Source organism: Vulpes lagopus, chromosome 19 (genome assembly GCF_018345385.1).
Source record: "Vulpes lagopus strain Blue_001 chromosome 19, ASM1834538v1, whole genome shotgun sequence".
Taxonomy (NCBI): domain Eukaryota; kingdom Metazoa; phylum Chordata; class Mammalia; order Carnivora; family Canidae; genus Vulpes; species Vulpes lagopus.
In genome coordinates this window covers 9,747,628-9,773,585 of record NC_054842.1, presented here as the reverse complement: position 1 = coordinate 9,773,585, position 25,958 = coordinate 9,747,628, and the positions used below count along the sequence as shown (strand labels likewise).

The following is a 25,958-nucleotide window of genomic DNA, read 5'->3' as shown; positions in this document are numbered from 1 at the left end:
TGTCCCTACAAAAGACACTGAGAACAAAGGCATTTTACTCCATGAAAAAGAAACTTCTTGAAAAATTAAGTTCTTATAATAAAATTTTAATTTGTTTAAAATTAAAATGAATTTTGAATGAAGAAAGATCACTAACTCATTTTATTAAAAGCACTGTGTTCTTTCTTCTTAAGAAAAATGGTGATTAATCCTCAAAGGCGTGTCTGTATAACAGACTAGAAACAAACTATTTCTAGTTCGGGGATGTACTTCACTTCCTTACCATAGTTCTTCTACGTGCCTGACAGCTCTGACTTATTTCTTCACAACTCTTAGACCTGATTCTTGGGAGGTGGAATGCTGCCCTCACCCCAGGTGGCAAAGCAGTGCAGGTCCTATTAGCGAGTAAGCAATTGAGACCATCAAGGCAGCAAGAAGCAGGTCCCCAGATGTATTTGGTTCTCCTTCCTTAACACAGGGAAGGGGGGGGATTGGAAGCTTGCATACAATCATCACCAAGCCTCTCAGAAAAAAACAGGCAGGGAGTGCTGTGCCACCGCCATCTCGCTCCTTCCCTCCCTTCCTTCCCCTGGCCTGGCCCAGCCCGGGGAAGCTTAAGTACACTGTCAGTTCAGCAAACCCTGACAATTAATGGCCAGTTGCAGTTACAGGAAATCATTTCATTACCTCTAACCCCTGCTCCACCACAGACCATGTCCACTAGAGCACCAGCAAATCTTTGGAAGATATCCAGATGCTAACTAGCTTCTGGCAAGCATGTATTCAATGAGAAATTTTAAAGACTGTGACCTTCTCATAAATACCTTCAGGACTCAGTCTGAACACCAGAGTACTCTGTAATTAACAGTCACTTTAAAACTACTTTATAAACATGCCTGACAATATAAAATCATAGGGTACAACTATGATTCTACTGTGCATCTGGAGATCTTTCCATGGTATCTTCTACTACATCAGGGGCTAAATGGAAGAAGACCAGGAGCCCTTTATCAGGAACCTCAGGTCCTGGCCAGACTTTACCACTATCTGCCCATGCACCTTCCAAGCCTGCTTCTTCAGCAGCCAAGATGGGGTATAATGAATACTTGGGTCCCTCTGAGCTCCCAGAAACTATTAGTCAAAGAATACTAGAGTATATTGCTATACCAAGTAAACCCCAAGGCCTCAGTGACTTAACCCAACAAAAGTTTATTTCCTTGTCAAATGAAATCCCCTGCTGGTCATCAGAAACTCTTCCACTGAATGTCTTAGATATCAGGCTCCATCCATCTGGTGATGCCATGTCTCAACATGAGACCTCCATGGCCCCCACAGCAGGCAGGAGGGTAGGGAGGAATATTAGCTTTTAAATGCCTTGGTCTAGCAATGATACATACCCTTTCTCCCACAGCCTATTGGCTGGACCTAGTTACAAGGCCTTGACCTAACTGCAGTGGAGGCTGGGAAATGTGCAAGAACACATGAGATATTTGGTGAATAACTCTCCATCTCCACCATACAGAAGACATTTCATTTATTTATTTTACTAATTTAATCTGTTTATCTGAGCAGACATTAACAGAACATCATGATATGCTACATTACAGAAGAAAAAAGTTCTTACAATTAAGTATGCCAGAAACACAGAAAGGCAGATGGAGAGAAGGGAACACGAAGCCAAGTGCCCAATACTAAAGCAAACACAGCCCCTGAGTAGAGACAATATGCAAGCCTGTGGCCGTGCCCTTTGTGGGCTACCACAAGGAGACTGGCATACTTCAGTGGATGCCAGGCCTCCTGGATCTGAGTCACTCGGGAAGCATGGGAGTCCATCAAAGAAGGCACCAAGACTTGGCCATCCCCACCCTCAGCCATACTGCACTATGGTGGTCTGTCTGCAGTCTGCCTACAGAAGCTATATTTAGCACTTCTTCCTCAATCACGGCCTCACTCCTCCCCTTAAGGTTTTATTGCTGCCATAAAGGATGTCATCAAAATCCTGGCTGGTCCAAAACTTCCATGGGTGCCTGTTGCCAGCCTCAGAGCTGCTATAGATACCAGAACAATCCTGCCTGGGGTTCCCACACTCCCACTGTCCCCAGAAACTCAAATTCTAAGAAATAAAGTGGTTGGGTAAGACTTTTAGAATAGCATGGCCTTCAATGCAACATATACATCTAGCTATTTTTTTCTAATCTATAAAGATTTTTTAAGAGTTGCATAACCGAGGAAAGAAAGGAAGAGAGAAACTTCATATGCTGATGATGAATTTCATCAGCTGCTAGGGCACACCGTTGCCGATAGTGTTGAATATCCTGAGTTTTTAATATGAATTAATTTATTATTCTCATTGAATAATGTGTCCTGTGTATATACAATATACCTAACCCTGTTTACTCTGTCAAAAAGACCAACACTAGAAGCAGAGAAGGCAATTCAGCAAAGAATTGCTGAATGTAGAAACCTTAAATTCATGAGAGGGTGTGTCTCTATGGGGGCATCAGTGATGCCTGGAATTATGAAACCTGGGGACGGATCTAAGACAGTGAGAACAGGATCCATTGCATGGGTTGCCTTCTCCCCAGAGGCTCTATCCACAGAGGTAAAGTGAAAGTCAGGGCAGACTTTCCAAAAATGTCAACTTTCCTGAGGATAGGACAATGTTCATGTACAGCAATGACCGGCCTCTTCTGGACTCATTTTGACCTCCAAGGCTCAGAGGCTGGGTAACAAGCCTAAGATAAGAAATGGTAGGTAGAGGGATTCACGCCCACATCTGTCTGACCAAGAGGGTTCATGTTGCATGTTGGAGTGCTCTTCATCTCTGTATCTTCCCCAGGGTCCTCGCAGTCCTGACTAGCAAATCCAGATGACAGACTAAGCAAACACTTAGCAGCCTCTCCTCCTTCCCAAGACTACTTCAAAATGACAGCAAAGAAATAAAAGTGCAATTAATTTATAAAAGTAAAGAGAAAAGGAGGAGAACAATCAGCCACCTACAGATTTCAGTGAAGTTCTAAAAAAGAAGGAGGGAGCACAGACAATATGTTCAATCATAATTACTTCAGGGCTGCTTATTGATTTTCAACATTAGAGTCAACTTCTGAAAAAAAACCAGAGAGGCTCAAATATGTTTGCAGAAAAGCCTTTGAATGCCCTCAACTTTGGATATGTAAGAGTAAAGGTACTGCAGGGACAGATGTGAGATAAAGAGAGTGGAAGGAGGGGTAGAGGGAAGGCAGGGGTGCCAATATGCACATTTGCACTGTCAGAATCAGGAAGGAATAGCAAAAGTTGATGAAATGAGACTCAAAGGTTTCTGTATATTGTTTAAGGTTGAAAGATGCAAGAGTCCATCAAAATCATAGAAGAGAACACAGGCAACACCCTTTTTGAACTTGGCCACAGTAACTTCTTGCAAGATACATCCACAAAGGCAAAAGAAACAAAAGCAAAAATGAACTATTGGGACTTCATCAAGATAAGAAGCTTTTGCACAGCAAAGGATACAGTCAACAAAACTCAAAGACAACCTACAGAATGGGAGAAGATATTTGCAAATGACATATCAGATAAAGGGCTAGTTTCCAAAATCTATAAAGAACTTATTAAACTCAACACCAAAGAAACAAATAATCCAATCATGAAATGGGCAAAAGACATGAACAGAAATCTCACAGAGGAAGACATGGACATGGCCAACATGCACATGAGAAAATGCTCTGCATCACTTGCCATCAGGGAAATACAAATCAAAACCACAATGAGATACCACCTCACACCAGTGAGAATGGGGAAAATTAACAAGGCAGGAAACAACAAATGTTGGAGAGGATGCGGAGAAAAGGGAACCCTCTTACACTGTTGGTGGGACTGTGAACTGGTGCAGCCACTCTGGAAAACTGTGTGGAGGTTCCTCAAAGAGTTAAAAATAGACCTGCCCTACGACCCAGCAATTGCACTGTTGGGGATTTACCCCAAAGATTCAGATGCAATGAAACATCGGGACACCTGCACCCCGATGTTTCTAGCAGCAATGGCCACAATAGCCAAACTGTGGAAGGAGCCTCGGTGTCCATCGAAAGATGAATGGATAAAGAAGATGTGGTTTATGTATACAGTGGAATATTACTCAGCCATTAGATACGACAAATACCCACCATTTGCTTCAACGTGGATGGAACTGGAGGGTATTATGTTGAGTGAAATAAGTCAATCGGAGAAGGACAAACAGTGCATGTTCTCATTCATTTGGGGAATATAAATAATAGTGAAAGGGAATATAAAGGAAGGGAAAAGAAATGTTGGGAAATATCAGGAAGGGAGACAGAACATAAAGACTCCTAACTCTGGGAAACGAACTAGGGGTGGTGGAAGGGGAGGAGGGCGGGTGTTGGAGGGGAATGGGTGATGGGCACTGAGGCGGACACTTGACGGGATGAACACTGGGTGTTTTTCTGTATGTTGGTAAATTGAACACCAATAAAAATTAATTAAAAAAAAAAAGAAAGATGACTAACAGAAAACCAAGCCAAAAATAATACAAGAAATATCAAGAAACAAGAGGTAATGGTAGCAAGTGAGTAAAACCCTAATCATTCAGAGCAAAGAACTAAAAGAACATCTAAAATTAATTAATCAAGAAAGAGCAACATAAGAATGCTTTTCAGGTTTACAGAGGTAATGCCAGGAAGATGAAGAACTAAGAACAAAACATTTCAACAGGGAGCAGGGGACATGTACTTTTCATTATAAGGTCTTCTTCACCACTTTGCTTTTTACTATTTGCATGAAATAATCTGATAAAAAAGAAAAACAAGGAATAAAATTAACCAAGAATAATGAGTATTTCTATACATTTACCTGATTAGATAAGGTCCCTGGAGGTGGGAGCAGGAATCAACATGTCTTTTGTTCTCCAAAATACTCTATCAATAGCTTTAGTGCTGTTTTCTATCTTGGAGAAATGCAATCATCACTCACTCTACTAAACTTGTACATAAGTTCCTCTCCACTGTCTGATACTACATGTCTACCATTCTCAGTCCTGTCCAGTCCTTGATCTTTGCCCAAACAGTCCCACTATATATACAGTACAGGCTTTAATGGGATTACATGTTCAACACCCTGTATCTCCAGTGCTGGGAAAGCACATAATATTAATGATATGGGGTCCACAGAATCACATTATATAGTAAGACCTATGAGTGTGCATATACACAGAAGTTGATATATACATTCCAGTTGTGATGTGACTGTCCCCATTATAAGCTGTGGGGGCAGGAATGGGTGTGGAGAACAGGACTCTTCTCACTGTTCCCTGGGAGTTCTAGAAAAAAAAAATGGTAGCTACAACACTTCCCACAGTGCTTTTCTCCACTCACCTGCCATGACAATAGTGCTGTCCCTTCTGCATGTGCTAAAATATCCTACCAATCTAAATACATGGTTTTTGGAAAGAAAAAGGAACACATAAGTTATGGATTATAAAAATGCTTCACTATTTAAAGGGAGGCCAATGGAACAAAGTATAAAAAAAAAAGGACCTTCTTAGAGGAAAAATACAACAAAATTAACTTCCAGGGATGGCTCAGTCAGTTGAACATTCGACTCTTGATTTGGGCTCAGGTCTTGATCTCAGGTCATGAGATCAAGCCTTGTGTCACCCTCTGCACTGAGAGTGAGTCTGCTTGAGGTTCTCTCTCTCTCCCTCTCCCTCTGCCCGCCCACACCCACCTCACTTGTACTCACTCTCTCTTAAAAAGCAAAACAAACTAAGCCCCATCTCTAACTCTGCCTGACTACAAGAATAACAAGTCAAAACTATTCCCACAGACATCCAGTACCACTCTTGCTTTCTGATTTAAGTCAGAAGTCATGACAAAATTGACTTTCAATTCAAAATGGTTAATGAGTGGATACTGTTTCCATTCTGATTTGAAGACATTCGCTGTGAAAAGACTTTTTTAAAAAGACCATTGGAAAAAAAAAAAAAAAGACCATTGGATATTTTTACTGGATATTAGAGGACATTAAGGAATTATTTAACTTTGTTAGCTATTAAAATGCATTATGCTATGTAAGACAATGCTTTTTCTGAGATTCATGATGAAGTATTGTTGTTGAGGTAAAACAACACTATGTCTGCAACTGGCTTTGGATGCTGATAGTTGCTATAGCTGGTGTGGACACACAGTGGTTTTGTTATACTTTCTACTTAGGTGCAGCTCCCAAAGACCTAATAATTCTACCTCTAAGAATTTGCTCCAGTAAAATGAAAACATAGTCCACACAAAGACCTGTACAAGAATGTTTACAGCAGCTTTGTTCATAATATCTAAAAACTATAAATGGTACAATTAATAACAGGAGAATGGGTCCGCAAGCTGTGGCAGCATGGAACACACCATAGAGCAATACCCACTAACAAAAAGGAACTAATTGTGGATGCACATCACAACATGGGCAAATCTCAAAGGCATCATACTGAGGGAAAAAAAATGCAGATCCTAAAGAGTGAGATAGAAATCAAAACACTTGCTACCACTGAGGCATGAGGACTGACTGGATGGACTCCTGTGAGGATTCAATAACATAAACTTGCAGAGTACCTAGGACAATGCCAGTACATAGTGCTGCTTTACACCTTTTAGTTCTCTTTTTGTGCATTCATTTCAATGACCTAATTGTGCTGAATTCTTCAGCCCCACTATCTCTTATGTTCTGAGGACATTTAATTCACACTTTCGTCACCTATTTATTCACTACACTTTATGTCCACACTGAAGATCATTAGAAACAATGCATAACTTCTACACCTAAGAGCTACACTCATGAAAGTTCACCAGAGAAACTAGGTTAAAATAAAAAAAAAGTTGGCCAGAATTAAAGACATGTAATTCAATATAAAACTTTAAAATTAAAAATCTTCCATTTGAGTCTTATGTTCATTAAAGCAAATATTAAAGAATTTAAAAATGCCTGCTATAATACAGCTTCCTATACTCTTCCAGGCACCCTAAATCCAAGCAATAGATGAGGAAAATGTTTGATTATTTCAGTGGTTTTGAGGTGGTGTTGTCTCAACCTCTTCGTATCCAATAGTAAGGTCCTATGCCAAAATTATCAGAGTTTGAGAGGCACCCGTGGAGGCATGTTGACTGGGAGGTGGGAAGAGGGACAGTAGTGATGACTGTCTTCAGAGGAAAATCATCCACTCCCAGGACCAGACGAGGTGCTATGTCACTCCTCTTTAGGCACTGATGGCTTCCTGTATCATTCTTTCCTCAACACATGCAGGTCTTTGTGACCATGTATTTGTATGGAACTGCAGCAGAGCCACTGACTGCTGGCCACTAAGACCACATGACGAAAGAGAAAGATGATGTCCACCTTATCAAGCTACTGCAATGGCAACTTCACTGCATTTAAAACTCTTCTCCTCAAACCAAGCCATAAAGCAACTTTTCTACATAGACCAGCACGTGACTCCAGTGGAGCTGAGGCAAGTGTCCACAATTGGAAGACACTAAATAAGTTCTTGGCTTACCCATATTTGAGTTTCCAGGAGATGAAGAATGATACACAGATGGTCTTAATGATTCCTAGGAAATATTAAGACTGATTCTTCAAGGAATGCATAAAGTTGGCCATAGAGATTGACAGACAATCTACATTTATCCATCTGTTCCACAGATATTTAGGGCATGTCTATTATGTGTGAGGCCCAGTGCCCAGAGCTGGGGACACAAAAATGAGAGAGACATGCTTCTTGTTGATGGTCCTAGTGAGGACAGAAACTGAATAATGCAGGAGAAACACATATTGCCATGCTGGAATTGGTCTCAATGTAAATTAATGGTCACAAATTCCAAACAGTGGCTCTGCTTACTCTCCTGCTCTTCGGTGACCATTTCAATTACAAATTTTTTTTTATCTCTGGCTTGGATTTCCCATTTGAACTCTAGACACAAATATGCAAACTCCAACTTGACATCTCTACTTGGATGTCTAAAAATGATCTCAAGTTGAAGATGCATAAAATAGAGCTCTCAGTTCCAGCTGCTAGCCAATCTCTGCTTTTCTGTCTTCTCCACTCCGTGAAAGGCAACTTCATTTTCCCAGTCGCCCAAGCCATAAAACTCATAGTCCTCCTTGAATCTGTTCTCTCTTACATTGCCTATCCCAATAAGGAAATGCAAGTCCTGTTGGCTCTACCTCTGATATGTATCCAGGATCTGACCATCACTTACCACTCCACTACCCCTCCCTGGCTCTGAGAAAGCACAACCTTTCACCTGCACTGCTGCCCTCTATCAGTTCCTCTGCTGCTTGTCCTGCCTTTCTATGATGCTTTCCCCACTGAGCAGCAACGTTCTATAAAGCAGATGTCAGGTCATGTCACTCCTGTACTAAAAACTCTGATTTCTCAGCCTAGAGTAAGATTCGGAGCTTTCCCACAGATTCACTACTCACTACATGGTCTGGGCTCACACTATTGCTGAGACTTCATTCTATACTACACTTCCCTGGCTCTCTCCCTCCTAGACCCTCAGAAAAAATGCAAGGCATGTTCTTGAGTCAGAAATCTGACATCTGTGGTTCCCTCTGCCATACTTGATGTCACCCCAGATAGCAGCACAGCCCCCTCTCTCGCTTCTTTCGGATCTTTGCCCAAACGTCCCGAGAGAGGTCTTTCCTGAGCAGCCCACAGAAAAACAGCACCTGCCACCCCACACCAGGTTCTTCCCCTTCCCTGTTTTTTTTTTCATGACTCTCATCACTATCGAATATGTATAAATACATATTTTTGTTCATTTCTTCTCTCTCTCCTCCCTCTAGAGCAGCACTATCTAGTAGAAATATAATGTGAGACATATGCATAATTTTGAATTTTCTAGTAGCCATAGTAAATAAAATAAAAAGAAACAGAGGAAATTGTCAACTTGTAATATTTTTGGTTAATCTTATATAGCTAAAACATGAGCACTTCAAAGTAAAATCAATATAAAATTATTAATAAGATATGATATATTTTTTGGTACTAAATTTGAAATCTGGTGTGTATGTTACACTTACAGTGCATCCCAATTCAGGCTCACCACATTTTAAGTGCTTGGTCACCACCCTTGATTGGTGGCTCTGGTATTCATCAGCTCAGCTCTGGAATATAAACTCCATGGAGCAAAGAATAATTTTGCTTACCATGTACCCAACAGCTTGAACAGTGCCAGGCACATGGTTTGCAAATCAATTAATTATTTAATTAACAGAGGGTTGTTTTTTTTGTCGTCTTCTCTCTAATAAGCACATATTGAATATGTACAATATAAGAAACAAACAAAACGTGGTAAAAAATAAAGACTATTATACCACAGTGCTTTTAATCTAGTAAGGGAGGCAATGCTGTAAAGAAACAGAAAGTCTGAGGTATCCCAAGGGAAAAGGAAAACAATCTACACCAATTTTAAGCTGAGTGGGAAAGGACCTGGTTGGGGCTCAGACGTGGCACAACGCTGGCTAGTTGGAGGAGTGGAGAAAGAAGATTATATAGATTATGGCAACGCCCAGGATGACAGTGATAAAAGCTAGACTCAGGGAAGGTCAGGGAAAGATGGTCAGGAGGCAGAATCAACAGTGCCTGGCCCAGCCCTGTTCAGGGTCCAAGTCAGGGGAAGAATTACAAATACTGGGGTGTTGAGCTCAGTGGCTAAGGAAGAAAATGATGTCCTGATGAACTCATGCAATCCTGAGAGATAACAGACTGATGAATGAGGGCAGCTAATGATGACTTATCATCTAGTTCCAACACCCAGACCCAATATAACCTCATTTCAATCACTCTGACTTCTTCTACATTTAGATATTTCTACCCTACTGAGCAGCAATGCTATTTCCCAGAACATTCTACAAGGATGTGCCAACTGGAGAGTCAGAAGGGCCCCTTTCTGGGCCTCAGTTTCCTCCTCTATGAAATTAGGAGGGTGGTGCTGGGCCAGGTGATTGCAGCCTAGTCTAGTGGGCCCTTTCCCTGTCCCATGTCTTCAGTGCTCTTTTCCTGTACCACAGGAGCTGAGCTCTCTAGCAGAAGACTGTACAGGTGTGAGTATAACTCTCTCAAGAATTGTTCACCTAACACTCTGGTTCTTCTTCAGTAATATCTGCCAACATGAAAATTAAAGCCAAGAGCAAGCTCACAACAGACACTGTCATCACAAACTTCCTACAGCTAAAAGTGCAGGGGGTGAGCTGCACAAAGAAAACCTTGAAGCACAGTGGGAACAGTCACATTTCTGAACTGACATGGTGTTGAGCGCTAAAGCTGAACCTTTCTACAAAGGAAAGGGCATTCTTCCTGTAAACAGACATGGGTGTGTATGTGACATAAAGCCTTCAAACTTTGGGCTAGCAGCAAGCAATACTCTCGGAAAAGCTGTCTCATGGTACCCAGGAGGGCAACAGAAGCATCTCACCTCAGCCGTTCTTCCTCTTTTTTTCGAAGATTGAAGTCTCGCTGAACCACCTGGAGAACATGCTCCGTTTCATCATCTGTCAGACCAGACAGATCCAGCTTCCTTCCCATGATTTAATACAAAACACAGATGGTGATGCAAGACCTAAGAAATCAAGGAGAGACCACAAATTGAGGGCAAGATGAAAGCTCTACAGGGACAAAAATCAACCCACTTTGGTTTTTTGGTTTGTTTTTTAAAGATTTTATTTACTTGAGGGGGCACCTGGGTGGCTCAGTGGTTGAGCGACTGTCTTCAACTCAGGTCATGATCCCAGGGTTCAGGGATCAAGTCCTGCATCAGACTTCCTGTGAGGAGCCCTCTGCCTATGTCTCGGTCTCTCTCTCTGCGTCTCTCATGAATAAATAAATAAGATCTTTTAAAAAAAAGAGATTGTATTTATTTGAGAGACAGAGTGAGTGAGAGAGAGCACATGAGCAGGGACAGAGGGAGAAGCAGATTTCCCCACTAAGCAAGGAGTCCAATGCAGGGCTCGATCCCAGGATCTGGGGATCATGACTTGAGCCAAAGGCAGATGCTTAACCATCTGAACCACCCTGGTATCTCCTCCATTTTGTTATTAACACAGAATTAATACAGCTTGAGCTAAGGTAGTATCTTGCTCTGCTCTCATAGTCAATAAACATTTACAGACAATTTTGGCAAGGCTGCAGAGAAAGAGAGAAGGTAACTGAGTATCTGCCAGTTTTATTCATCCCACCCAATGCTTAAGTTAGAAAAAAAATTATAAATCACTTTTTTTCAACACAATGAAGCATACAGAGGGCTAGTGTGGATTACCACAAAATGCCAAAGACAGGATCCAAAAATTCTAAATTTTTGTGACTTTCAGTTTTAAATTCCAAGTATTGTAATAATTGCAAAATAAAATAAATTATAATACTCTTTTAAATATCCCATATATACGATATTCCTTTAATTTTCATCATGTGGCCATAAAATATAAACTAGAAATCGATTAACTCTGTTCTGCAAAAGGAGAAAATATAGTAAAATAATCTTATTTAGCCATTTCTCAGCAGTAGAAAAGATAGTATTTTAAAGGAGCACCTTCCAGCAGTGCTTACCTAGAAATTATGGGAAACTATGTTTTTAAAAGTGATTTTAAATGAATGGCTGCACCCAGGTATAAAATAAAATGCACAATTCTGGAAAATTGCCTAGAACTGACAACCATCATAAACACAAATGCAACTATCCTCAATAAAGTATTAGCGGAATCAATCCAGCAAGATTCCAAAAAGATTATTATATATGATGACTAAGTGGATTTTCTAAGCAATTCCAGATTAGTTCAACATTCAAAACTCAACCAGTGTAATTCACCACATTCACAGAATAAAATGAAAAAATCATATGATCAATGCCCATTTATGACAGAAGCCCTCTGCAAACTAAAACTACAAGGAAATTTCCTCCATTATATAAAGGGCATTTTCAGGAAAAAGAACAAAAGAACATCTAAATTAAAATTAACATCATATGCAATGATGACAGAGGGCATTCTTTGTGATGAGTACTGGGTGTTGCATTTAAGTGATGAATCATTGAATTCTACTCCAGAAATCAATATTGCTGTATGTTAACTAACAACATTTAAATAAAAAAAAACAAACAAGCAAACAAACAAACTAGAAGTGCAGCAATTAAAAAAAAAAAAGGACTGAATGCTCTCCCTTAAGATCAGGAACATGGCTTGAACATCCACTCTCATTACCTTTACTCATTATGGAAGGTCTTTATTAAAAAGCTACATTAATTAAGACAGAGTAGTACTGCCATATAGGTAGGTGTATTCGTTTGCCAAGGCTGCTATAGACTAGAGTGGTTTGAACTCAAAATTAATCTGAGTACCATAGACTAGGTGGTTTGAACACCAGAATTAATCTTTTCACAGGTCTGGAGACTAGAAGTCTGAGATCAAGGTATTGACAAAGTTGGGTTCTTCTGAGGCTTCTCTCCTTGCCTTGGGAGATGGCTATCTTCTCCCCAAGTCTTCCCATGGTCTTCCCTCTGTACATGTCAATGTCTAAATCTCTTTCTTTTTTAAAGATTTTATTTATTTACTTGAGAGAGGGAGAGAGAGCGCACGCGCACAGAAGGAGAGGGAGAAGCAGACCCCTGCGAGCAGAGAGCCTGATGTGGGGCTTGATCCTAGAACCGTAGGATCATGACCTGGGCCACAGGAAGACACTTTAACTGACTGAGCCCCCCAGGTGCCCCTTAAATTTCTTAGTATAGGGGCACCAGTAATACTGGATTCTGGTCCACCCTAATAACCTCATTGTAACCTAACTCTCTTTTTAAATATCCTATCTCCAAATACAGTCACAATTTGAATTAGGACCTCAACATTTTGGAATGACACAACTCAGACCACAACCTTTCATGTTTTGGTTCCCCAAATTCATGTCTTCTCACATGTAATATATATTCAGGCCATCCCAGCAGCCACAAAAGTCTTAGCCCATTCCAGCTTCAACTCTAAGTAAGTAATCTCCTCTAAATATCATCTAACTTAGGGACAGGTGAGCTGTGAGCAATATTCATCCAGAGGTAAAATTATTTTCCAGGGGTAAACCTGTGAAACCTGGCAAGTTATCTGCTTCCAAAATGCTATATGTAGGAGAGGCACTGGATTGACGTTCCCATTCTATATGGGAGAAACTAGAAAGAAGAAAGGAGTCTTGGGTCTCAAGCAAGTCTGAGGGCAGAACAAATTCCATTAGATTTTTAAGGCTCAAGAATAATTCTCTTCTTCTGTGCCTAGCAGAGTGGCTCTACCTTCTGAGCCAACCAGGTTGGCTATCCCACCCCCTCAGCCCTTGGTATAGCCACAGCAGCTTGGACCTCTGTAACTGAGGAAAAGAGAGTCCCACCCCATAGTGGGTGGCAGACGTAGCCCTGAGGACCTCCAAATTAATTGCCTTCAGGATATTTCTTCCCCTTTCTTGAAGGATAAGACATGTGTGTAGCCAGATAGCTCTATTGACCAGGCCTGTAGAATCTCAAAGGGCCACCAGCCTTCATTTCATCCTGTCTCAGTTTAGTCTAAACTGGCAGTGTTTCCACTGATAATAAATTCTCAAAAACTTCATTGGTTTCCCATGAAATGCACAGAAGGCCAACCCTTCAAGCAAGAGGGTCCTCTACAGCTCTTCCCTGGGTAAGCAAAGCTCCATTCCTGGTTTCTGCTGAAATGGCTTAGTTGAAATGGCTCATAATCTGTGTAGCATGTGCCTGTCCAGCCAGACCCCTGATGTTCCCTCCAATCACACTTTCTCATTTTTTGTAACATGGATAGAATGTGAACTTTCCAGCTCTTTATGATCTAGATCCTTCTGCTTAACAATCCTTCTTCAATTTCTCTCTCTGCTCTTGCATTTTACTATAAGCAGCAAGGACAGACCAAGTTGTGCTTCAACACTTTGCTCGGACATCTCCTCAGCTAAATACCCAAATCTATCACTTACAAGTTCTACCTTCCACAAAACACTGGAACACAATCTGACCAAATTCTCTCCTACTTTATAAAGAAAGGATCCAATTCCTCTACTTCTAATAACGTGTTCCTCATTTCTGTCTGAGACCTCACCAGAAGTACCTTTAATATTCATATTTTTACCACCTTTCTATTCACAATGATACCTGCATTCTCTCAGATGATAGAAGCTCTCTCTCCAGCCTCCTCTCTTTTTCCCAAGCCCTCAGCATACACCTTTACCATCCATATTTCCACCAACAGTCTTCTCAAAGCAACCTCGGCTTTTTCTAGCATGCGCCTCAGGACATTTCCACCTCCACCCATTAGCCACTTCCAAAGCCACTTGCACATGTTTACATAGAAATGGCAAATACACATATGAAAAGATGCTTAATTTCATCGGTAATTACAGAATTGCAAATCAAAGCCACATTTCACACTCACCGAAATAAAAAGTCTTTATCAAGTGTTGACAGGAATTGGGACAATGGGAGCTTTCATATGGTGTATATAAACTGGTGCAATTGCTTTGTGACAGGAGTATCAAAGTTTATGATGCACCTTACTTAGGAACTGGCATTTCTGCCACCTCTGAGTATATTCCTCCAATATAATCTTGCAAATATACACCAAGAGATAGGAATTTGGTTAGAGCACATGAAATTTCTAAATCTGTACCATTCCAATTTATAAAAATGCCTATTTCATGTCGTTCAACCTAACAGAAGACATTAACAGCAGTCACATTCAAAAATGCAAAAAGTCAAACAAATCAAATAAAACCTGGAAACCACCCTGAATATCCGTAAATGAGAGGAGGATAAATGGTGTATATGTGTGTCATAATAGAGTTCTCTACTGCAGTAAAAAAGAACACACTGTAGATATACCCATCAACATGAGTGAATCTTAAAAACATAATGTTGAGACAGAAAATCATGTCATCGGTACATACATGTGCAGCAGGCACACATTATAATCCTTTTTATAAAAAGTTCAAAAATTTGGAAAGCCAAAGCATGTGTTTTTTAGGAATAAATATGCAAAAACTATAAAGAACAAGATGGGGCCTCTGAAGAGGAGAAAAGATTTGTTTGCAGATAATCACACAGAGGCTTCACAGCTGTCACTGGAAAGACATAGTAAGTACTGTCTTTTATAAGAAGGTACTACTTATTATTACTACTATTGTATTAAGTAATAATTATTATTAACATTTTATTACTTATTGTTATTACTATTATTATGAAAAGATTCAAGTTGTTTCTGTCTGTAAGGTATTTTTCATAAGCATAAAGTAAACCTAACATTAAACAAAACTAACCTAATTTCATCATAATTATAGCAAATATTTGAAACACTGTCCAAGGGGATCCCTGGGTGGCGCAGCGGTTTGGCGCCTGCCTTTGGCCCAGGGCGTGATCCTGGAGACCCGGGATCGAATCCCACGTCGGGCTCCCGGTGCATGGAGCCTGCTTCTCCCTCTGCCTGTGTCTCTGCCTCTCTCTCCCTGTGACTATCATAAATAAATAAAAAATTTAAAAAAAAAATTTGAAACACTGTCCAAGGAATATACTGAGAAGTATAATAAAGATGATGACAATGATTTTGGTAAATATGTTAAGAAGATGAAAAGTACAGCATGCAGAATGTGGTCAATAATATTTTAATAACACTGTGTGGTGACAGATGGTGACAACATTCGTCATGGTGAGCACTGAGTAATGTAATAGAACTGTCAAATCACTACATTGTACACCTGAAATTAATATAACACTGTAGGTCAACTATACTTCAAAAATAAAAATTTTTAAGTTGCTAATGATTTTGACAGATCCACCATTATTGGTTGAACACTTACTATGTTCCAGATGCTTTGGCATTTCATACATGTATGTGTATGTATATATATACACACATTTGATATTTTTAACTCCCACAAAATTCTACAGGGAACTACAACCACTGTTACTACTCACAGATGAGAAAGTATAGACTCATAGTTACATGTTCTGACTGTAAGATAAATAATGAATGACAGCTAAGGTCTGACTGTGTTTAAAGTCCATACCTTTACTCCACACACAGGCCTTCCTGTGAGATGCAGAAGGAAACTCTGGACCTCAGGTTTTCATACTTGGAGTCCAGAGTTCCCTACCATGTCCTAGCATGTGAAAGGTAAGAACAGGAACTCCCATTACTTGGTTGCTATTCAGGCAAGGTGACCTGCCCTTTTAGTTTCCAAATAATGGCAATAAACACAGAGAACGGACAAGTTTCCATCATTAAAAGTCTTCTGTTAAATGATTTAAAGCCTCATACTTGTACAATGCAAACCAACTTCAAGATTTAACCAACAAATCACAACAGGAATCCCAGCTATTTTTAAAATATTTTTTCACGCCACTTATGCTATTGGTCAAAAGTAAATCTGTGGTCCACTTTGCTCATGTGATGTTGGGGTTGGGGGGTAGGGGCAGGGTGGGTGGGGAGACAGTCTAGTTCACCTGCTGGTCTGCAAAAGTAAATTAGAAGTAAGGCTCCACTTTTAGGCTGCATGGCAAAGGGGAAGCTCCTTAAGATGCCATCTTCAAGTCCCTCAATGAGCAGGAAGAAACAGATCAGAGGGCACAAGGAAAATGCAGACTGATTCCTTCCTTCAGAATACCCCATTAAAGGTGATAATGGCACCCTGGAGTTTCCCCCCCAAGGTGATATATCTGTCCCCTTCACTTCACTTCACCGGCTTTTGGTTTCTGAGAATTCTATATGAACTTCTAAGATGTGCAGTTAGTGAAAGACAGAAGTGGCAGCTTTGATCATCTCAAACCTAAAAATAATGATCAGGACTCAAAAGGGATAAATGGTTTCTGTAAAGATATAAATAAAGTAGCTCTAAATGGACAAGGCAGAGAACAATGAGAAAACCCTTTGGGGAAATGAGGAAAGCATCTTCCTTTTCTACAGTAAACATGATTAGATTTCCTGTACAACAGAGATAGCATCTCAGGGCTAGAGAAGCCTCACGTCCAGGAATCACAGGTCACTTAGGTATGGAGCCTTCATTTATAGATGAGAGAGGGTAAGCACAGAAGGAAGTGGTTTCCCCATGACACAAAGCTGGTTCAGAAAGTCCTGGCTTCTAGAACAGTGCTTTCCCTCCTTGATCTCTCGGGCTTATACCTAACTAAGATGGCAGCAGAGAGAATACAATATTGTATTATCACATACTCTTGGTGAACTGCATGCTGTATATTTCATTTGATTCCTTCCCTTAAAAGGTCACAAAATTCTTTCCTTTAATACATTTCTATGGGTACAAAATATTCCATTGTGTGGCTGTACCACAACTTAAGCAATCATACTTGCATACTTTCTGTTTATTTCCAATGTTTTTCTACCATAAATAACACTAACACCTTTATACATATTTACTTGCACATCCTTGAAGAAAATTCTTAGATTGAATGGCTGGTTCAATGTTTAGGCACATTTGATAATTACTGCCAGATTGCCATGAAAATGTTTACTCTTGTCTTCCTCCTACTAGGATATATGAGTGCCTGTGTTCCTCAACTCTTATTAAATGAAAATGGAAAGTTATTATAATTGGTAGTGCTTTGGTCACTAGTTATTTGGAATGTTTCATTACACTGTGTTTTGAACCTTGATACTTGTGGAATTGCCTTTTCTTATGAACTTTGCAATTTTATATTTTAGAGAATTTTATATATTTCTTAGTATTTTTTAAAGGAAGGGAGACAGAACATAAAGACTCCTACCTCTGGGAAACGAACTAGGGGTGGTGGAAGGGGAGGAGGGCGGGTGTTGGAGGGGAATGGGTGACGGGGCACTGAGGCGGACACTTGACGGGATGAGCACTGGGTGTTTTTCTGTATGTTGGTAAATTGAACACCAATAAAAATTAATTTAAAAAAATAAAAAAAAATAAAGGACACTTAACATATTAAAATAGTCATCCATCCTGTTGTCCCCAGATTGTCCCTTGCCTTTTAATTGTATTCATTTTGTGTTTTGCTATGTGAACTTGCTTGTTTTATGCAGTAAAATGTTGGGTGTTGTTTTTGTTATCAAGTTTTCATAAGCTTCTACCTATTCTCAATTCCTTTACGAGAATACCTAATACTATAAAGATGGCATATTTTCCCCCAAATTAACAGATTCATTAAAAAAAAATGGTCAATAAATAATTCATGGGAATTTTTATTCCTAACTTGATAAAAAGGTTTCAAAGTTCACCTGGAGACATAAATGGATAGTGTTAGCCAGACAATTAGAAGGAACAATAATGAGAGGTGATTTGCAATACTAGGTTTTAAAGTGTGTCACTCACATGAGATCAGCTGGTAGATCACCAGCTCAGGGCAGGTCAGGAAAGAAAGGCCCAAGAAAGACCCATCTGTGTCTGTGTGTCTGTGTATGTATGTATGTATGTATGTATCTATTTATTTCTTCATGGGTCATTTAAGTCAGATAGATTGGTTTATAAATGTTTGGGATAGTTGACAAATCACATCAGGTCTATGAGGTTTCTAAGGCCATTTGTTAGTGAGTTAAAGAAACTAAAGTTATTAAAAAGAAATGAAGAGTAAAATGGAAAATGTATTGCTGTGATGAAAAAGCATTTGGTGTATAGCAGCACTATTAATAATTCACCCAAACTGGGAGTTATGCAAATACCCTTCAATAGAAGACTAAATTATGGTATATTCACCAGTGGAATACTACATAGCAATAAGCACAAGTAAACTACAAATACATATGACAGTATGAATGAATCTCATGAATATTCTTCTGAGCAAAATAAGATAGACACAGAGAGAAAATAGTGATGATTCCAATTATACAAAGTTCAAAATCAGGCAAAACTATTCTACAGTGTTAGAAACAGGAGAGTCTTCATCACTGAGCAGGAAAACAGTGACTAAAAAGAGTAAATCTGAGGAACTGGTAACATTGTTTCCTGATCTGGGTGCTAGTTATATAGATGTATTCAATTTGTGAAAATCCACTGAAGTATACACTTTTGATTTATGTATGACATGGTTCAATAAAAAGCAAAAAATATAGTATGAATAGTAAAATCCTATGTAATTAGATAAACTACAAATACACTGAAAGATAATCACAAGAAATATTACCAACAGTTACCTCTGAGTGGTAAAATTTCATAAATGCAATTTTTAAAAAATGTACTTTTGGGTGTTTTTTCCCTTCTACAATAAACAGTTTGAAAAATTAAACAAATGCCCATTAAGCATATGTATGAGGATAGTCTCCTCAATGCTATTTACAATAGAAAATTTGTTTAAGCAACAGAAATATTTAATGTTGGATCCCTGGGTGGCTCAGCAGTTTAGCGCCTGCATTCAGCCCAGGGCATGATCCTGGAGTCCCGGGATCAAGTCCCACATCAGGCTCCCTGCACGGAGCCTGCTTCTCCCTCTGCCTGTGTCTCTGCCTTTCTCTCTCTCTCTGTGTCTCTCATGAATAAATAAATAAAATTTTTAATAAAAAAAAAGAAAAAGAAATATTTAATGTTAGACCACTGGTTAAATTTGCTATGATATATCTCTGCTAGGATACTAACATGCTATAAAAATGACAAATTTTTAAAATATGATATATTACTGACATGGAAATATAATATACTTTTATTTATTGTATTGTATAAATACAATATAAAAATGATATATTACTGACATGGAAAAATATTCACAACATATTTATGAATGAAACATTACAGAATGAAGAACAATATTAAGTGATCTCGTTCTGTTATTCTAAAAAAAAAGTGTAAAAAAAAAATAAAATAAAATAAAAATAAAAAAAAAGTGTGTGAATTCCATTAAAAAAAATAGAATAATAAATCATATGCCAAATGTTCACAGTTGTTGTTATTATTTCCGGGTTATTGTATTTCTTATAAATTTTAGTTATTTTTTAATGTTTTTTTCTTTTTATGTTTTCCAATTTTCCCACAATGAACATGGATTACTTTCTGATGAAAAATAAATGTTATTTTGAACACTAATAAAAGTCAGTAATAACTTTACAAGAGTAGCTCAAGTTTATAATATAATAAATGGTCTTGACATTACAAGAGGATCACAATAACTAAAATGTCAAAGGAGAAGCCTGATATTATCATATTCGAGGAGACAGCCTGAAAACTGTTCACTACTCAATTATATTTTATTTCACATCAGTTTATAGCGGCAAAAACCCTAAGACAAGAAGAGATACAATACCAATCACTAGGGCAGCCTGGGTGGCTCAGCGGTTTAGTGCCGTCTTCAGCTCAGGGCTTGATCCTGGAGACCTGGGATTGAGTCCCACGTCAGGCTCCCTGAATGGAGACTGCTTCTCCCTCTGCCTGTGTCTCTGCCTCTCTCTCTCCCTCTCTCTCTCTCTGTGTATCTCTTGAATAAGTAAAATCTTTTTAAAAATTTTTTTAAAAATACCAATCACTAAAAAAAAAAAAAAAAAAAAAAAATCCCATTTTTTGTCAAGGTCATGAAATAATGCCTGATAGATACTCTATTAACTTCAGCCGATAAGTAACTAATATCAATTCAGTTTCCTATTATGTTCTAAGAATCAAAGAATTATATCTTGAGACTTGGAAAACTTTCAAAAACCTGATGATGAGCAAAGGATAATTAGAAAATTCAGTGTTTATTACAAAAATGGGTAAACCCTTTCAATCTCAATAGGCCAAAAAATTAAAAGTTCAGCCTGAGGCCATATGTAAACAGTATAATTATCAAAAGTTGGAGAACAGAAAACCTACCTATAAAAGAGTTGGGGTCTTACTTATGAAACCATGCAACCCATTCAAGACTGAACTGTGTTTTAATTCTGTGCTTGGTCAAATTTGATTACAGCAGCTTAGAAAAGAACCAAAACAAACTCTCATCATACTCAGCCTCCATTTGAAGGTTTACCATGTGACACAAATAGTGTGTTCACATGCATTTACCCAACTTTCACAAGACATTATGGGAGAGGTATTTTATTGCAAGCATTAGAGAAAAAGTGACTTGCATCAGCGACCCTGGAAGTAGACCAGAAGGTAGGTTATAACAAAGTGGTAGAAGCCTGACAGCAGTTGTTCATGAGTGATTTTTATATTTTCAAAGTTCTCTACAGCGATAAATGACTCATAACTTTAAAGTTAGAAGACCTCAAAAAAAAAAAAAAAAGAAGACCTCAAAAAAGGTAGAATTGTCTATACTATTCCTGGCTAGAATAACAAACATGAGGAAGGACACTGACACTTCTACAGGAAACTGGTCAGTACATACCTTACAAATGAAAAGAAAAAAAAGGAACTCCAAAGATATTAAGTGCATACATAATGGAAAGTTCATCATAAAAGGTCAGTGTTTACACAAGTAACATTCTAGAAAGATACTTAGAACAGAAAGATCAAGGACAAATGGTTGAATGAGATTTTATAAACCCACAGTCTATGTGTGTATGTATGTGTGTGATATCATGAACCTAATAGAAAAGTAAAAAGATTAACTTGCAAAGTCCAAAGTCCTAAAGGTGATAAAAAGTGAGTACTGCTGGGGCTTCCCTCTTCAGCCATGACTAGATGTTGACTAGAATTGAAAAGAAATTTCTTATTCCTCCAAAAAAATCTAAGTGTTAGGACTCTCATTTAAAGCACTTGCTATCAGGGAAAAAAAAAAAAAACTTCCACCTGGGAAGAAAGAAAACAACACACATATGAGATGTACCTTTCATTGTGTCTATTCTTTGAAGGAGGTGGTACTTGGACTGTAGAACTCACTGACCTTCATTACTTCAGCTTCAAGATTGCTATCCCTACTACGACAGCCTGCTTCTCTGAGACTCATCATTTACCTATAGACAGGAATGGCCTAGAGCAGACTCATTTACAACACTAGGCCACAACTGGTTGGACCAGGGATGGCAGGATGCTATTAACATTCAGCTAGGATATGTTGATCTTGGTGGCCTGCTACAATCCCACCTGAAAATGCCACCAAATGCCTTTTACAGTGAAGATGTATTATTGGCCTTTTTGCAGCTTAAACAATATCTAGGCTGACTTCTAGTTTGAATCTGTTGTGTGAAAGTCAACATTTCCCCCTTCTCATTCTGGAAATAATTCAAAAAGCAATAAGGAAAATGAGAAACAAAATGTAAATTTCATTTCAGCTAAGCCAGGAGACAATTAAAACTACAGATACCAAATGTAAATGGAAAGGCATCTAAAATAAAGGAAATTAAGTTGGAGGAAGAGAAGATAAAAGGCAGAGAGAGCTTCCCACAAGGCAAAGGACACAAAGTGAGGTGCCAACTCTTGCTTGAAACAGGAGAGGTAGACCAACTGGCTCAACAAGCTTACAAGACTCCGTGTTTTGTTTCTCTCTTCTCCAAAAAGAAATGATAATATACGGAGAACACATGATTCCCGGAAGCAGTCTTCCTTTTGTGCAGTAGGAAAAAAAAAAAACCTTTACATTACCACAAAATAAAAGAGTCAAACCAAAAAAAAAAAAAAAAAAAATTCCTTTCTTCATTGGCTTTGGTGAAATAAAGGCCAGTTATTAAAAAAAAAAAAAAAAAAACTCCAGTGAGCCTGGACCACATCCCCAATCTCTATAAACCTTCTATAACAACCATTCAGGAAAAATTAAACTCCTTTGGATGGTGAATAATGAAAAAGAAAAAACTCAGAAATGATATAAAAACACTAGAAGATAAAATGAATGAGCAAGAAAGGCAAGTAAGCAAATAAAGATCTCTCATTGTAAGACATGTGATAAAGCAATGGAATGACCAAATACTTTTAAGATATTAAAAACTTAGTGATCAAATCACACCTATGAATGAAGAAATAGGAAAAAATATCAAAGTAACACAAAATGACAAAATGTGAATTGACAGGGCTTTGGAAATAGGCAGGGGAAAATAACAACCATTGCAGAAATTATGCCAAGAAGGTATACCAGGTAGCTGAGAAACTAGTGGAACAAAGTGGGGGAAAGATATGAGAAAGGGGACCAAAGTGAAATAGAAACAGAGTAAGACAGATAGTGGAGAATACTGCAGATATGGAGGGAAAAAGAAGAGACCCTAAAGAAAGGAAATGAAAATACTGGAACAAATACATAAGCAATTCCTGAAAATTTTGAGATTATATTGGGTCCCAAGGAAAACTCATCTTTTAAATTAAAAAAAAATGTCTTTTTAGAGGGGAGAGAGAGAAAGGGGAGGGGCAGAGGGAGACAATCTCAAGCAGACTCCCTGCTGAGCACAAAGCCTGATACAGGGCTCAATCTCACCACCCTGAGATCATGACCTGAGCCAAAATGAAGAATCAGACACTTAACCAACTGAACCACCCAGATGCCCTTAAACTTTTAAATTTTTTTAAGCTACAAAAATAATGAGTAACATAAACATACTTCATACACCAACAGAATAATTCCAAAATGCATAACTAACCTAAAGGTAAAAAAATAAAATATGAAACAAAATTTTTTCATAATATCTGAGTGAGAAAAGCATTCCTCAATATGACACAAAATTCAGAAACCATTGAAAATAATGGATAAATTCAATACAAACTTTGAAATATCTGCATAACAAAGAACCAAAACATTATGAGCAGAGTTAGGTGACAAAAATGAAAAAAAAATGGCAACCTACATCAAAGACAAAAAGATAATTTCCCTCAATATAAAAACTTTGACAAGTGCATAAGAAAAAAGAGCAAAAACCTAACAGAAAAATGGACAAGGAGAGTAATAAAAATCAGAAGAAACAGAATGCCCAGAAAGAACTATAAATGGCTCATAAACCTATCAAACACATAAAAAGACAAATACAAATTGAAAGACTTTTTTTTCACCTATCAGATTTGCAAAGATTCAAAAGCTTAGTATCACAGGATGTTGGTAAGGCTGTGAGGAAATGGGCACTTTCATACACTGCTGTTAGGATTATAAGTCTACCATCTGTATGGATGGCAACTTGCCAATACTCATCAATATTATAGGGAAGTAGACAGATATCCTTTCATTCAGGAATTCCACCTCTAAGAATTTATCCTACAGAGGTAACACACATGTATTTATGCAAAAATGACATATTTAGAAAGATAGTTAGAGAACCAAGTGAAAAATAATGATGGGATAGCCATACAATGGAAAACTATGCATCTGGTAGGGAAAAATGAAGAAACTTTATGAACTGTTATGGAATTCTTCAAATATAGGGTTAAGTAAAGGTTGCACAATGATATGTACAAACAGCAAGGTGCAAAACAGTAGGTATACTATGCCATTATTTGTATAAAAAGAGAGGAATAAAATATAAGTTTCTAATGTATATACGTGTACACATACTTGTATATGCATAAATCACTCAAGAAAAATTCATAGGAAAAACCCAGTGGCATGAGTTACCTAAAGAAAAGGGCAACTATGGGTCAGTGGTGTGAAGCATACTTTCAATGCTTTTGAAATTTTGAATGATTTAAATATACTGTGTATTCAATATTTTAAATGTAAATATTTAATCATAAATTATTTCATAAATAAAATATACTTTAAATATATATATAATATAACTAATAATATAACAAAATAGATTGTATATAAATATATTATTATATATAAGTATAATATAAAAATAGTATAGTACAAATTAATTTAGTTTTAATAAATTTTTAAAATTAAATTTAAATTTTATACACACACACAGACACACACACACACACAAACATAATGTTTTAAAAGAGATAAGCTGGGCAGCCCAGGTGGCTCAGGGGTTTAGCGCTGCCTTCAGCCCAGGGTGTGGTCCTGGAGACCCAGGATCGAGTCCCACATCAGGCTCCCTGCATGGAATGGAGCCTGCTTCTCCCTCTGCCTGTCTGTGCCTCTCTCTCTCTTTCTCTCTCTCTCTCTGTCTCTCATGAATAAATAAATTAAATCTTTTTTTAAAAAAAGGGATAAGCTGATCAAGTTACCTCCATGCATAAAAATCCTTTCATCATTCCCTATAGCTTTGGGGTTAACTTTGAGAGGGCTTTGCTTACCACCAAGGCCCTTGAAGACCTCATTCTAACCTGCTCTCTCTCTGGGCTTGACTTTGACCTTCCTTCTGGATCTCTATGAATCAACCACACCACTGAGTTACTTATCAGAACATATCCTTCTCTCTCTTGCCCTTAACCCTAAATGTGTTGGTCTTGCATTATTGTCCCATAGATCCTTGAGGCTCTGCTCATTTTCATGGTCTGTTTTCTCTCTGTTTTTCAGTTTGGGTAAATTCTTTTGATCTGTACTCTTCTTGTTCACTGATCCTCTGTCATCTTCACTACAGTTTTTTGTTCATTCAGCAAGTATTTTTTCTTTCCATTGTTATATTTTTCAGTTCTATAATTTCTTTTTGGTTCTTTTTTATAACTCTCTTTATTGTAATTTCCTATTTTTCATTTGTTTCAGGTAGATTTGTAATTATTTACTGAAGCACTTTTATAATGGCTGCTTTATTTTTTTGTATATTTTTTCATTGGAGTTCGATTTGCCAACATATAGTATAACACCCAGTGCTCATGCCACCAGGTGCCCCTCTCAGTGCCCGTCACCCAGTCACTCCAACCCCCCACTCACCTCCCCTTCTACTACCCCTTGTTCATTTCCCAGAGTTAGGAGTCTCTCATGTTCTGTGAATCTCACTGATATTTCCCACTCATTTTCTCTCCTTTCCCCTTTATTCCCTTTCACTATTTTTTTATATTCCCCAAATGAATGAGACCATATACTGTTTGTCCTTCTCCGACAACTTATTGACTTATTTCACTCAGCATAATGCCCTCCAGTTTCATCCATGTCGAAGCAAATGGTGGGTATTTGTCATTTCTAATGGCTGAGTAATATTCCACTGTATACATAGAC

At 38.2% G+C, this 25,958-nt stretch overlaps 1 protein-coding gene across 4 annotated transcripts in view; it reads right to left on the bottom strand.

Annotated features, from left to right (window-relative positions):
* Positions 1 to 25,958, bottom strand: part of LOC121478813 (myosin VIIA and Rab interacting protein) — a 364,253-nt gene that overhangs the window by 292,943 nt on the left and 45,352 nt on the right. For all 4 annotated transcript variants that reach the window (XM_041734163.1, XM_041734162.1, XM_041734165.1 and 1 more), the window contains exon 2: positions 10,452 to 10,595. In XM_041734163.1, the coding sequence (XP_041590097.1) occupies positions 10,452 to 10,561 (110 nt within the window). In that variant the 5' untranslated portion in view covers positions 10,562 to 10,595. The remainder of the gene's footprint in view (positions 1 to 10,451; positions 10,596 to 25,958) is intronic.